The sequence below is a fragment of the Dermochelys coriacea genome, chromosome 3 (genome assembly GCF_009764565.3).
Source record: "Dermochelys coriacea isolate rDerCor1 chromosome 3, rDerCor1.pri.v4, whole genome shotgun sequence".
Taxonomy (NCBI): Eukaryota; Metazoa; Chordata; order Testudines; family Dermochelyidae; genus Dermochelys; species Dermochelys coriacea.
The window spans coordinates 48642811-48655468 of NC_050070.1; the positions used below are offsets into that span (position 1 = coordinate 48642811).

General features: G+C 41.6%; 1 protein-coding gene across 11 annotated transcripts in view; it reads left to right on the forward strand.

Moving 5' to 3' along the window:
* The window catches only part of PRIM2 (DNA primase subunit 2), a 295884-nt gene that overhangs the window by 119475 nt on the left and 163751 nt on the right, over nt 1-12658 (forward strand). Inside the window, exon 8 of one of the 11 annotated variants that reach the window (XM_043510414.1) lies at nt 10077-10175. The exons of the other annotated variants lie outside the window; for them this stretch is intronic. Within the exon in view, the coding sequence (XP_043366349.1) occupies nt 10077-10106 (30 nt within the window). The 3' untranslated portion in view covers nt 10107-10175. Of the gene's footprint in view, nt 1-10076; nt 10176-12658 lie in introns of those variants that run through there. 11 annotated transcript variants of the gene reach the window in all.

The window sequence follows — 12658 nt, forward strand, 5'->3', positions numbered from 1 at the left end:
TGCCGGCTACAAAAGTGCCATGCGAATGCCTGTTCTCACTTTCAGGTGACGTAAATAAGAAGCGAAAAGCATTATCTCTTGCAAATGTAAATGAACTTGTTTGGCTGCGAGATTTGAATGAACAAGAAGTAGGACTGAGTGGACTTGTAGGTTGTAAAGTTTTACATTTGTTTTGTTTTTGAGTTCAGTTATGTAACACGTACATTTGTAAGTTGCACTTGCTTGATAAAGAGATTGCACTACAGTACTTGTGTGAGGTGAATTGAAAAATACTATTTCTTTTATCATTTTTACAGTGCAAATATTTTAATCAAAAATAATATAAAGTGAGCACTGAACACTTTGTATTTTGTGTTGTAATTGAAATCAATATATTTAAAAATGTAGAAAAACATCCAAAATATTTAATAAATTTCAATTGGTATTCTATTGTTTGTTAGTGCGATTAAAATGGTGATTAATAGCGATTAATTTTTTAATCACGATTACTTTTTTTTTAGTTTATTATATGCATTAACTGCGATTAATTGACAGCCCTATTAAAAATGTTAAATAAAGTAGGGCCAAGAACAAATTTCTCTTCTCCCCCCCCATTACTGCAAATTTGGCTCATCAGAGGAGCTTGGACTGAAGGTGGAGCTGGGGGCAGAACTGGGGATGGGGGAGGAGCTGGTGCTAGAGGCAGAGCTAACCTGGGGGTGAAGAGGGAATGAGGGCAGAGCTGGGCTCGGGGGTGGGAGGGTGGAGCAAAGCTGTGGCTGGGGCCGGAGCTGGGCTGGTGGTGTGGGTTAATGAAGCTGCAACTAGGGGCGGAGCTGGTTTGGGGGGGTGGAGCGAAGCTGCGACTAGGGGCGGAGCTGGTCTGGGGGGTGGAGCGAAGTTGCGACTAGGGGCGGAGCTGGGCTGGGGGGGTGGAGCGAAGCTGCGACTGGGGCGGAGCTGGGCTGGGGACAGTGGAACAAAGCTGCGACAAGGGGCAGAGCTGGGCTGATAGCATGGGAAGGATTCAGATTCAGGAAAAAATGCCACTTTGAAGAGATGAAGTCAGGATTCTTTATTTGAACTCTGTAACTAAACTATGCAGTAGCTGATACTTTTTTTATTTTCTTTGTGTTACATATTATGTTGAAAGTGATCATTCATTTAAAGTAAAGTAGAATAAAATTTGTAGTCAGCCTATGTAACATTCTCTGTAACTTTTGTGATGCAATATTTGTACTGATTTTAGGAAATTGATTTTCTTGTTTGAGAAAGATCTTGAGTGGATGAAACTTGAATAACCATGACAAGCTATGTATTAATAGCAATTTCAGCTAGTTGAGTGAATGGAGAAATTCTTTCATGCCCTTTAAAATATTGTTGAACTGCCAAAGCTGTACTTCCCAATAACAGCATTTCTCTTTCCTATTTCTTCATGCTGTTTCAAAGTGGTGCAACATAGAAATAGTTTAAATGTCTTCTGTATTAAATTGTGTTGACATATCACAAATGACTATATAGAATGCTCACTAACATTATAAAACAATAGTTTTGTTCATTCTGAAAAATGTTACACAGGAAAGGAGCTATTGTAGGCAAATATTTTACATGGAATAAATACTATGTTTAATAGTGCACTTAGATTTTTATCAAGTATATTCCAATGTGCATATTGTTGAAATAAATGTTAATAGGAGAAGGAGCCTTGGTGAAGATTACTTATTAATTTTATACATACCTTGGGATTTGAAACATGTTGAAAAGGTTAACATCAAACTTTTTCAGCAGAAAATTGATCAGCACTAAAATGTCAACTGTTTATGAATGGCAGTGTACTAGCATGCAAACACTGCTTTCTTATTTCAGGTTCCCTAGCTGCATAGCATTTGCATTGTGACATTTTATTACAATGTTCGCAAGATAGTTGGCGTTTCTAGACAGTCAGTTTTTGTTGGTTCTCGACAGCATGTAGTTGTATTAAAGATGACCCATTTGAATGCAAGAGGCTTTTTACTAAAAGGCTCTTCAGTTTTTAAAAAAAAAAAAAAAAAGGAAAGCATAACAAGAAACAATGGCTGGAAGCTGAAGCCAGACAAATTTCAATTGAAATTTAAGGCACACATTTTTAACAGGAAGGATGATTAATCACTGAAACAAACTACTGAGGGAAATGAAAGAGGAGGTGGGTGTGGCATTTCTAAAACAAAAATATCCAAAATACAATACCTGATAGTAATGGAGGCTGTAACTACCCAGACATCTGTTGGAAAAATAATACAGCAAAATATAAAACTTTCAGTGAGTTCTTAGAATGCATTGGGGACAACTTTTTGTTTCAGAACGTGAAGGAAGTAACCAAGGGGACAGCCATTTTAGACTTGTTTCTGACCAGAGGAATTGGTAGCGAACCGGAAGGTGGAAGGCAATTTGGGTTAAAGTGATCATGAAATGATAGCTTCACAATCACTTTCACTCAAGGGAAAGTGATCTTCTAAGGCAGGGGTTCTCAAACTTCATTGCACTGTGACCCCCTTCTGACAACAAAAATTACGTCAAGACCCCAGGAGGAGGAACGAAAGCCTGAATCTACCCAAGCTCCACGTCCCCAGGTGGGAGGCCAAAACCTGAGCCCCACCTCTCTGGGCAGGGAGTGGTCAAAACTGAAACTCAAGGGCTTCAGCCCCAGGCAGGGGACTGCAACCTGAGCCCTGCTGCCCAAGGCTGAAGCCATCAGGCTTTGGCTTTGGCCCTGAGCAGTGGGGCTCAGGTTGCAGCCCCGGGCCCAAGCAAGTCTAAGCCAGCCCCTGGCGACCTCATTCAAAGGGGTCCACTTTGGGGTCCCAACTCACAGTCTGAGAACTGTTGCTTTAAGGAAAGGAGTGAGAGCATCAGAATAAGAATAGACTTAAAAAAAAACAAAAAAACAAACCAAACTTCAGCAAATGGAGAACTAGTAGGTAAGGTCCAATGGGAAGAAAATCGAAGGAGGAAAAAAAGGCATTCAGGAGAGCTGGCAGTTTCACAAGGAGAGAATGTTAAAGGCACAACGGTGAACTATTCCAATGTGAAGGGAAAGTAGGAAAAATAGTAAGAGGCTAATATGACTCCATGAGGAGCTCTTTAATGACCTGAAAATCAAGAACATGGAAACATTGCTAAGGACAAATTGCTAAGGAAGAGTACAAAAGAATAGCACAAGCATGTAGGGACAAAAATCAAAAAGTCTAAGACATGTAATGAGTGACATCTAATAAGGGACATGAAAGCAATAAGAGGTTCTTTAAATAAATTAGGAGCAAGAGAGAGACTCAGTGTAGGTCCTCTAGTTTGTAAGCTAATAACTGATGACATGAAGTATGAGGTTTTTAATACCTATTTTGCTTCTGCCCTCACTAAAAACGTTAATGGCAACCAGATACTCAACACAATTAATATTAACAATAAGTGCATTATGTAAAATACATACCCATTTCCAGATACCCAGGAAAGAGTTCTCTGTAGTAACTCAGATCCCACCCCATCTAACATCCCATCACAAGCCGGTATGATGATGATGATGAGGAGGTTTTTAAGACTGAGTTGGGCAAACACCCCTCAGAGATGGTGTAGGATTACTTGCTCCTGCCTCAGCATGGGGGCTCGACTTGATGACTTCTCCTGGTGCCTTCCAGCCCCACATTTCTATGATTCTGTGCTGGATTCCCCATCCCGTGATGACTTCCAATCAAGACTAGATACCTTTCTGGAAGGTGTGCTTTAGTGAAACACAAGTTAATGGGCTCAATATACAGATAACTAGGTAAAATTTGATGGTCTGATTTATACAGAAAGTCAGAGTGGATGATCTAATGGTCCCTTCTGGCTTTAAACTCTGAGTCTATGACCAATTTGTCAAGGTCATTTTGAATCTGAGTATTTAAAAAAAAAGCTTTCTCCTGTCTTCCTGTTTCGTTTATTTATTTCAATTTATAATTAATCCACAAAAGTAAGTGCCCAGTCAAAATACTTTAGACACCTTTACAATAATTAAAATATTAACTATTATTTGAAAATATATTTAAAAATCAGTTTTAAAAATAAAAAGGAGTACTTGTGGCACCTTAGAGACTAACAAATTTATTATGCTTTTATAATGCTCTAATAAATTTTAGTCTCTAAGGTGCCACAAGTACTCCTTTTCTTTTTGCGAATACAGACTAACACAGCTGCTACTCTGAAACCAGTTTTAAAAATGTATAACCAAATAGGTAGCTTGCCTCCAAAGTCTCATCACCTTCTACATTCTGTCCATCTTAAAATGAAAATTCTACTCTTAATCTCCCAGACACCATCCTGAGACTGACACCTGTCCAGATGCCCATGAAAATAGATGAGTCAAGTGTTGTGTCTACAAGGATGCACATCTAGGCTTTCGTGAACAAGGATGAGGGGAATAACTTCCAAAATCAAGGCAAAGGGCTTTCATGGAAAATGCCTTGCTGCCCTTAAGGGATGGACAGGATGAGGGTGGAATTGGGCCATCTGATTTCCCATGCTCTTTCCCACAACTTTCTCTCTGTTATGCCATGCCTTTTAGATTAATGGATTCATAGATATTACAGTAGGGACTGTTACGATCATCTAGTCTGACCTCCTGCACAATGCAGGCCACAGAATCTCACCCACCCACTCCTGCGATAAACCTCTCATCTATGTCTGAGCTATTGAAATCCTCAGATCATGGTTTAAAGACTTCAAGGTGCAGATAATCCTCCAGCAAGTGACCTGTGCCCCATGCTACGGAGGAAGGCGAAAAACCCCCAGGGCCTCTGCCAATCTGCCCTGGATGAAAATTCCTTCCTGACCCCAAATATAGCGATCAGCTGAACTCTGAGCATATGGGCAAGATTCACCAGCCAGATACCCAGGAAAGAGTTCTCTGTAGTAACTCAGATCCCACCCCATCTAACATCCCATCACAGGCCATTGGGCCTATTTACCATGAATAGTTAAAGATCAGTTAATTGCCAAAATCATGTTATCCCATCATACCATCTCCTCCATAAATTTATCGAGTTTAATCTTGAAGCCAGATAGGTCTTTTGCCCCCACTGCTTCCCTTGGAAGGCTATTCCAAAACTTCACTCCTCTGATGGTTAGAAACCTTCATCTAATTTCAAGTCTAAACTTCCCGATGGCCAGTTTATATCCATTTGTTCTTGTGTCCACATTGGTACTGAGCTTAAATAATTCCTCTTCCTCTCCGATATTTATCCCTCTGATATATTTATAGAGAGCAATCATATCTCCCCTCAACCTTCTTTTGGTTAGGCTAAACAAACCAAGCTCTTTGAGTCTCCCTTCATAAAACAGGTTTTCCATTCCTCGGATCATCTTAGTAGCCCTTCTCTGAACCTGTTCCAGTTTGAATTCATCCTTCTTAAACATGGGAGACCAGAACTGCACACAGTATTCCAGATGAGGTCTCACGAGTGCCTTGTATAATGGTACTAACACCTCCTTATCTCTACTGGAAATACTTCGCCTGATGCATCTTAAGACCATATTAGATTTTTTCACAGCCATATCACATTGGCAGCTCATAGTCATCCTATGATCAACCAATACTCCAAGGTCCTTCTCCTCTTCCGTTACTTCTAATTGATGCGTCCCCAACTTATAACTAAAATTCTTGTTATTAATCCCCAAATGCGTAACCTTACACTTCTCACTATTAAATTTCATCCTATTACTATTACTCCAGTTTACAAGGTCATCCAGATCCTCCTGTATAATATGCCGATCCTTCTCCGAATTGGCAATACCTTCCAGCTTTGTATCATCTGCAAACTTTATGAGCACACTCCCACTTTTTGTGCCAAGGTCAGTAATAAAAAGATTAAATAAGATTGGTCCCAAAACCGATCCCTGAGGAACTCCACTGGTAACCTCCCTCCAGCCTGACAGTTCACCTTTCAGTAGGACCCGTTGCAGTCTCCCCTTTGACCAGTTCCTTATCCACCGTTTGATGTTCATATTGATCCCCATCTTTTCCAATTTAACCAATAATTCCCCATGTGGCACGTATCAAATGCCTTACTGAAATCTAGGTAAATTAGATCCACTGCGTTTCCTTTGTCTAAAAAATCTGTTACCTTCTCAAAGAAGGAGATCAGGTAGGTTTGGCACGATCTACCTTTTGTAATACCGTGTTGTATTTTGTCCCATTTACCATTGACCTCAATGTCCTTAACTAATTTCTCCTTCAAAATTTTTTTCCAAGACCTTGCATACTACAGATGTCAAACTAACTGGCCTGTAGTTACCCGGATCACTTTTTTTTTTCCTTTCTTAAAAATAGGAACTATGTTAGATATTCTCCAGTCACACAGTACAACCCCTGAGTTTACAGGTTCATTAAAAATTCTTGCTAATGAGCTTGCAATTTCATGTGCCAATTCCTTTAATATTCTTCGATGAAGATTATCTGGACCCCCCCCGCGATATTGTCCCATTAAGCTGTTCGAATTTCGCTTCTACCTTAGATATGGTAATTCTACCTCCATATCCTCATTCCCATTTGTCATACTACCATTATCCCTAAGATCCTCATTAACTTATTGAAGACTGAGCAAAGTATTTGTTTAGATATTGGGCCATGCCTAAATTATCCTTAACTTCCACTCCATCCTCATTGTTTCATGGTCCCACTTCTTCTTTCTTAGTTTTCTTCTTATTTATATGGCTATAGAACCTTTCACTATTGGTTTCAATTCCCTTTGCAAGGTCCAACTCTATATGACTTTTGGCCTTTCTCACTTTATCCCTACATGTTCTGACCTCAATAAGGTAGCTTTCCTTGCTGATCCCGCCCATCTTCCACTCCCTGTATGCTTCCTGCTTTTTCTTATCACCTCTCTGAGTTGCTTGCTCATCCAGCTTGGTCTACAACTCCTGCCTATGAATTTTTTCCCCTTTCTTGGGATGCAGGCTTCCGATACCTTCTGCAGCTTTGACTTGAAGTAATCCCAGGCCTCCTCCATCTTTAGATCCGTAAGTTCTAGTCCAGTCCACTTCCCTAGCTAATTTCCTTAATTTTTGGAAGTCAGCCCTTTTGAAATCAAAAACCCTAGTCGAAGATTTATTTTTGTTTGTCCTTCTGTTCAGTTTGAATTAGCTCATGATCACTTGAACCAAGGTTGTCCCCTACAACCATTTCTTCTATGAGGTCCTCATTACTTACCAAAACCAAATCTAAAATGGCATCCCCTCTAGTCAGTTCAGCAACTACTTGATGAAGGAATCCATCAGCTATTGCATCGAGGAAAATCTGAGCCCTATTACTAGCACTTGTCCTCCAGTCTATATCTGGGAAGTTAAATTCTCCCATGATCACGCAGTTTCCATTAGTATTTACTTCATTAAAAACACTAAAGAGGGCTCTATCCATATCCAAATTAGATCCTGGCAGTCTATAGCACACCCCAAGCACTATCCCAGGGGAGGCTCTAGTAGTTTTCTTACCCAGTGTGATTTTTGCCCAGACGGACTGGATCTTATCCATTCCATTGCTTCTTATTTCTTTACATTCTACCTCATCATTGATATACAATGCTACTCTACCACCTTTACCTTTATTTCTGTCTTTCCTAAACAGCACATACCCTTCAATACCTGTAGTCCAGTCATGATTACTGTTCCACCATGTTTCTGTTATCCCTATAATATCAGGTTTCACTTCCTGCACCAGTAGCTCTAGTTCCTCCATTTTGTTACCTAGTCTCCTCTCATTGGTGTACAAACATCTTAATTTTTGCTGTTTGGCCTCGCTCACATTCTTTACCCAATTAGGCACGGTCATTCTACAGCCAGTATGACCTGTTAGACTGGTATCCACATTGCCCTTTCTCCTTATGTCCATTCTCCTACCCACGGCTGTATCCTTTCTTACTTTGTTTTCTTCCCTCTCAATGCTAAAATCCGGCGTGGAGATTACCTGGACATCTCCCAACCATCTCCTCCAAATTCCTAGTTTAAAGCTCTCTTTATCAGTTGTGCCAGCCTCCATCCTAGAAGTCTATTTCCTTCCCTACTCAGATGAAGTCCATCCCGAGAGAACTGTCCTCTGTCCATGAATTCCTCCCAGTGGCCATACATCCCAAAGCCCTCCTTATAGCACCACTGCCTGAGCCATCTGTTGATAGTCATAATCCTGTCACACCTTTGTTGCTTTTCTCTAGGAACAGGCAGAATCCCACTGAAGATCACCTGAGCCTTGATTTCTTTAAGCGTCTTCCCCAGCCTGGCATAGTCTCCCTTGATACGTCCCAGCAAGAATCTACCGGTATCATTTGTTCCCACATGAAGGATACTTAGTGGATTCTTTCCTGCTCCCTTTAGGATCCTTTTGAACCTCAGGTCTACATCCCGTATCTTAGCACCTGGAAAACAGCACATCCTTCTATTCTCTGGATCAGCTCTAGATACAGGCTTGTCTATCCTTCTCAGTAAGGAGTCCCTGATCACGTAGACCTGCCTTTTCCCGGTGACACTTTAGCCACCACATCACTTCTCCCTTCACACCTTCTTTTCTCTCCCGAGGTCATTGTAAACATGCAGAGCTGCTTTTCTTCCAATTCTGGGCTGTCAGTGGGACTGGAGGAAGCATCTTCCATGAGCTGCTGTGCCACATGAATTGGTGGCATGCCTCTATGGCTGCCTCCCTCTCTAATGTAGTAACATCCATGAACTTTTAGTTGAAACACTCAGACACGGTAAAATGTAATCAGGCATTTAACTGAATTCCACTTCCATAGAGAGTGCCTTCTGTTGGAATCCAATAAAATAATTATAAAATAACTGGGGTTAGTTATTAATTTTTGCTCTTATTTGGAGATTTTAGGTTGTTATAAATGTAAAGGGAAGGATAACAACCTTCCTGTATACGGTACTATAAAATCCGTCCTGGTGAGAGGCACAATATTCTTTTAACTGTAAAGGGTTAAGAAGCTCAGGTAACCTGGCTGGCACCTGACCAAAAGGACCAATAAGGGGACAAGATACTTTCAAATCTGGGGGAGGGGGAGGAAAGGCTTTTGTCTGTGCTGTGTGCTTGCCGGAGAGAGATCAAGAAAGCGAGCAATCCAACTCCATTAGAATTAGTATGTACTAGCAAGGAAATGCTTTACTTCACTTTTGTTTTGGCTTGTGCTTTTCTCTGTGCTGAGAGGAAGATGTATTCCTGGTTTTCTTTTTGTAACTTTAAAGTTTTGCCCAGAGGGAAATTCTTTGTGTTTTAAACCTGATTGCCCTGTGAGATTAGCTTCCATTCTAATTTTACAGAGGTGCTTCTTTTACCTTTTTTCTTTCTAATAACGTTCTGTTTCTTTTAAGAGCCTGACTGATTTCTCTAGTGTCCTAAGACCCAGGGGTTTGGGTTTGTGATCACTTTGTAACCAATTGGTTAGGATATTACTCTCAAGCCTCCCCAGGAAAGGGGTGTAAGGACTTGGGGGGATATTTTTGGGGAATAGAAAATCCAAGTGGTCCTTTCCCTGATTCTTTGTTAAATCACTTGGTGGTGGCAGTGTACCCTCCCAGGGCAAAAAGTTTGTGCCTTGAGGAAGTTTTACCCTAAGCTGGTAGAAATAAGCTAAGGGGGTCTTTCATGCAGGTCCCCCATCTGTATCCTAGAGTTCAGAGTGAGGAGGGAACCTTGACTTAGGTAAAGATTGATTTGTGCTTTAATATTTCTAGCGTCCTTTAAGCATCTTTTAATTTATGTTCAATTTTGTTTGAAGGTCGTATTTTAATGTACAATTAACCCATTTTTCCTAAACCATAGTGTGTATTTTTTCAGTGTGCTGCAGTGGGCTTATATGTGAGAAGGATGTATGTAATATTTAAAAACTATGTTAGAAGTTTGCAAAGCCAACCACTGAAAAGTTAGAAAATACCACTTGTCTGTTGTCACAGATGCACAGGGCAAGCTTGCCTCTGACCCTTTTAGTTCTTGGTGCCAGGCCTCCATTTTTTACAAGAATGAGCTCTGTGGCCTTCCTATCCCAACACTGGATTTTTGGATTTTGTATCTCTGTTTTGTACCTTGTATCCTTCAGCAGGTCCAAAGGAGTTCAAAACTCTGTTGAAGACTTACCTTCTTGGAAGCTATGCAACTAGCAGATGTTTGCGGTGACACAAGCCAACGTATTAAAAAGAAGGTAGCATTTGTTAGTTAACTGGACACAGTGGATATGTTTCTGACTGTAGAATGTTAAAGCAAAATATAGAGCGACAAGGTGGATTACATAGTATCTTCTAATGGACCAACTTATGTTGGTGAGAGAGAGGCTTTCACACTATATAGAGCTCTTCTTCAAGTCTGGGAATAGTAGTCAAAGTGTCACAGCTAAATAGAGACTGAACAGCTAATTTAGTATAAGTAGTTAGCACATATTTTGAGGGACCATTCAAGATGAAGTGGCTTAACACTCCTGTAGTCATAAAGACAAAAAGGAGTGTTAGTGGGTTACAGATTGTTGTAATAAGCCATAAATCCAGTGTCTTTATTAAGACCATGATTTTTCGTGTCTAGCAAAGTTATGAATTTAAGCTCCCATGCTTGTCTTTTGAAAGTATTGTGCAGGTTTCCTTTGAGGGGAAAGGAAAATAAGTAATATTTGCCACTTTTTTATAGGTCGTTTTCAGCTGCTTATTCTGGAAAGTCTCATAACAATGTACTTCAGAGAGCAGCAGCTGACTGCATAAAGTGTAACAAATGCAAGAGCCTTTCCTTATAGTGGCTCAAGCTGGAGAGAAACAATCTTAGTTATAAAATAAAAATGCCCTCATATCCTGTAGAAAAGCTGCGGGAAGAATGCTGGCAGCAGCATCACATGCCCCTCATTAGGAAGACTCCCTGACTGAAGTTAAAAAGGATTATCTGGTGAAGGTAAATTATACCTTCTTCTTTGAGTAGTGTTCCTGTGGGTGCTCCATATTAGGTGTTGTGGTGTGTCTCTGCGCGGCCAATTGGAGATTTTCGGTAGCAGTGCTCGGTCGGGGCGCACGTGCGCAGTAGTTGTCTCATGGTGCCATGGCGCCTCATACACTGTGCAGACATGACCCAACCCCATTCAGTTCCTTCTCAGCCGTCCTCGGCTGCAGACAGAGCTAAGTGGCAGTGCTGCCTCTTCATTTTTCTCGCTATAGAAATAGTTAAATTAGCTGTAGTTTAGTAAGTCTAGTTTATTTAAAAAGTTAGTTATTGTTCTTTACCCCCCAAAGTTTTATATATATATTTTAATTGTTTTTCTCCCACCCTTTTCCCGTTGGGAAACTTTTAATGTCCGCAATGCCCGGCTTGCCCGGGTTTAAATGATGTGACTTGCTGTGGGGTGATGCCAGTCATCATGTGTCCGTTGTTTATGCCTCATAAATATGCTCACTGCAGCAACCTTAAAGCCAGGGTAAGGCGTGATCGTGATCTCTGCTTCAAGATGATTTTGATGGAAAAGTCCCTTCAGCCTCCTCCTCAGGGACCAAAATCAACATCAGCAGATGGTTCTCCAAGCAAAATCTCTGTTAATGGGAGCGCTCAGTCTTCCAAATCATCCAGAAATTGAGCTGTGACCTCCCCTAATAGGGGCACTCAGAGAAAGAAGAGGTTCCTGGTGAGGTTGCTGTCCTTGATGCTGAGCTCAAGTAGTGTGAGCACCTTTGAGGCTCTGGGCATCTCCAGCACCATCCCTCTGCAGAGCCCTGCTGCACCAACATGGAGTCGAGATGCCGCTACTCCTCTACAGCACTCTGGTGCGGGACTCGGCACCGAGACCAATGCCTCTTGCAATACCACCACCACTGGCACTCACTCAATTGTCGGCATCGATGGACAGACCGCAATACTGTCACGGCACCAACTGCATCTGCACCAACTGCACCACTGCAGAAACACATGGCTCTGCAACAGTTTCTACACGGAAAGACATAGTGGTCTCTTCAATACTGCAGTTGCTGTTGCTTGGCACTAAGGAATCACCAGACCAACTAGTGGAGTAGCTATCCACTTCAACTGCTCTCCAGTGATGAAGATGAGGACATACATGGGGGCTGGTTCTCCTCCCAGTACTCTTCACCTATGGAGAGGAGACCTCTATGGGATTCCTGCCAATTCCAATTCTTGCCAATCTTGAGAGATGCAACAAAGGGCAACCCTGGATTTGCCGACCGATGCCCTATCCCTATACAGTGGCCCTCCTGGAATCCCTAGGCGGGATACAGGACAGACCCTTGACTCCAGCTCAAAGGGAAATTTGCTTTCCTCCACCATCTCAGAGTAGGGACAAGTTGGAGGCACCTGAAGGCGTGACAGATGAAGAGGAAGAAGGCTTGGACCAGGAAGGCATTTCTCCAGCTCATAACTCATCTTCCTCTCCTGATGATCTTCCCATACCTAGACAATTGTCTATGGAAATGTACCACTTGGGAAGAAGTGACACAGATAGTGCAGACCACCTTCAATCTGTTCTCGATACGAGGGTTGCAGATAAATGTACAGAAATTTACACTGACCCCAATGCAACAACTGGAATTCATCGGGGCCTATCTTGATTCCACACAGGCCAGTGCACTGTTGCCCAGTCACAGATTCATGACAATAGCAAACCTCATCTTGACAGTCACTGGCCGCCTTCAAACATTT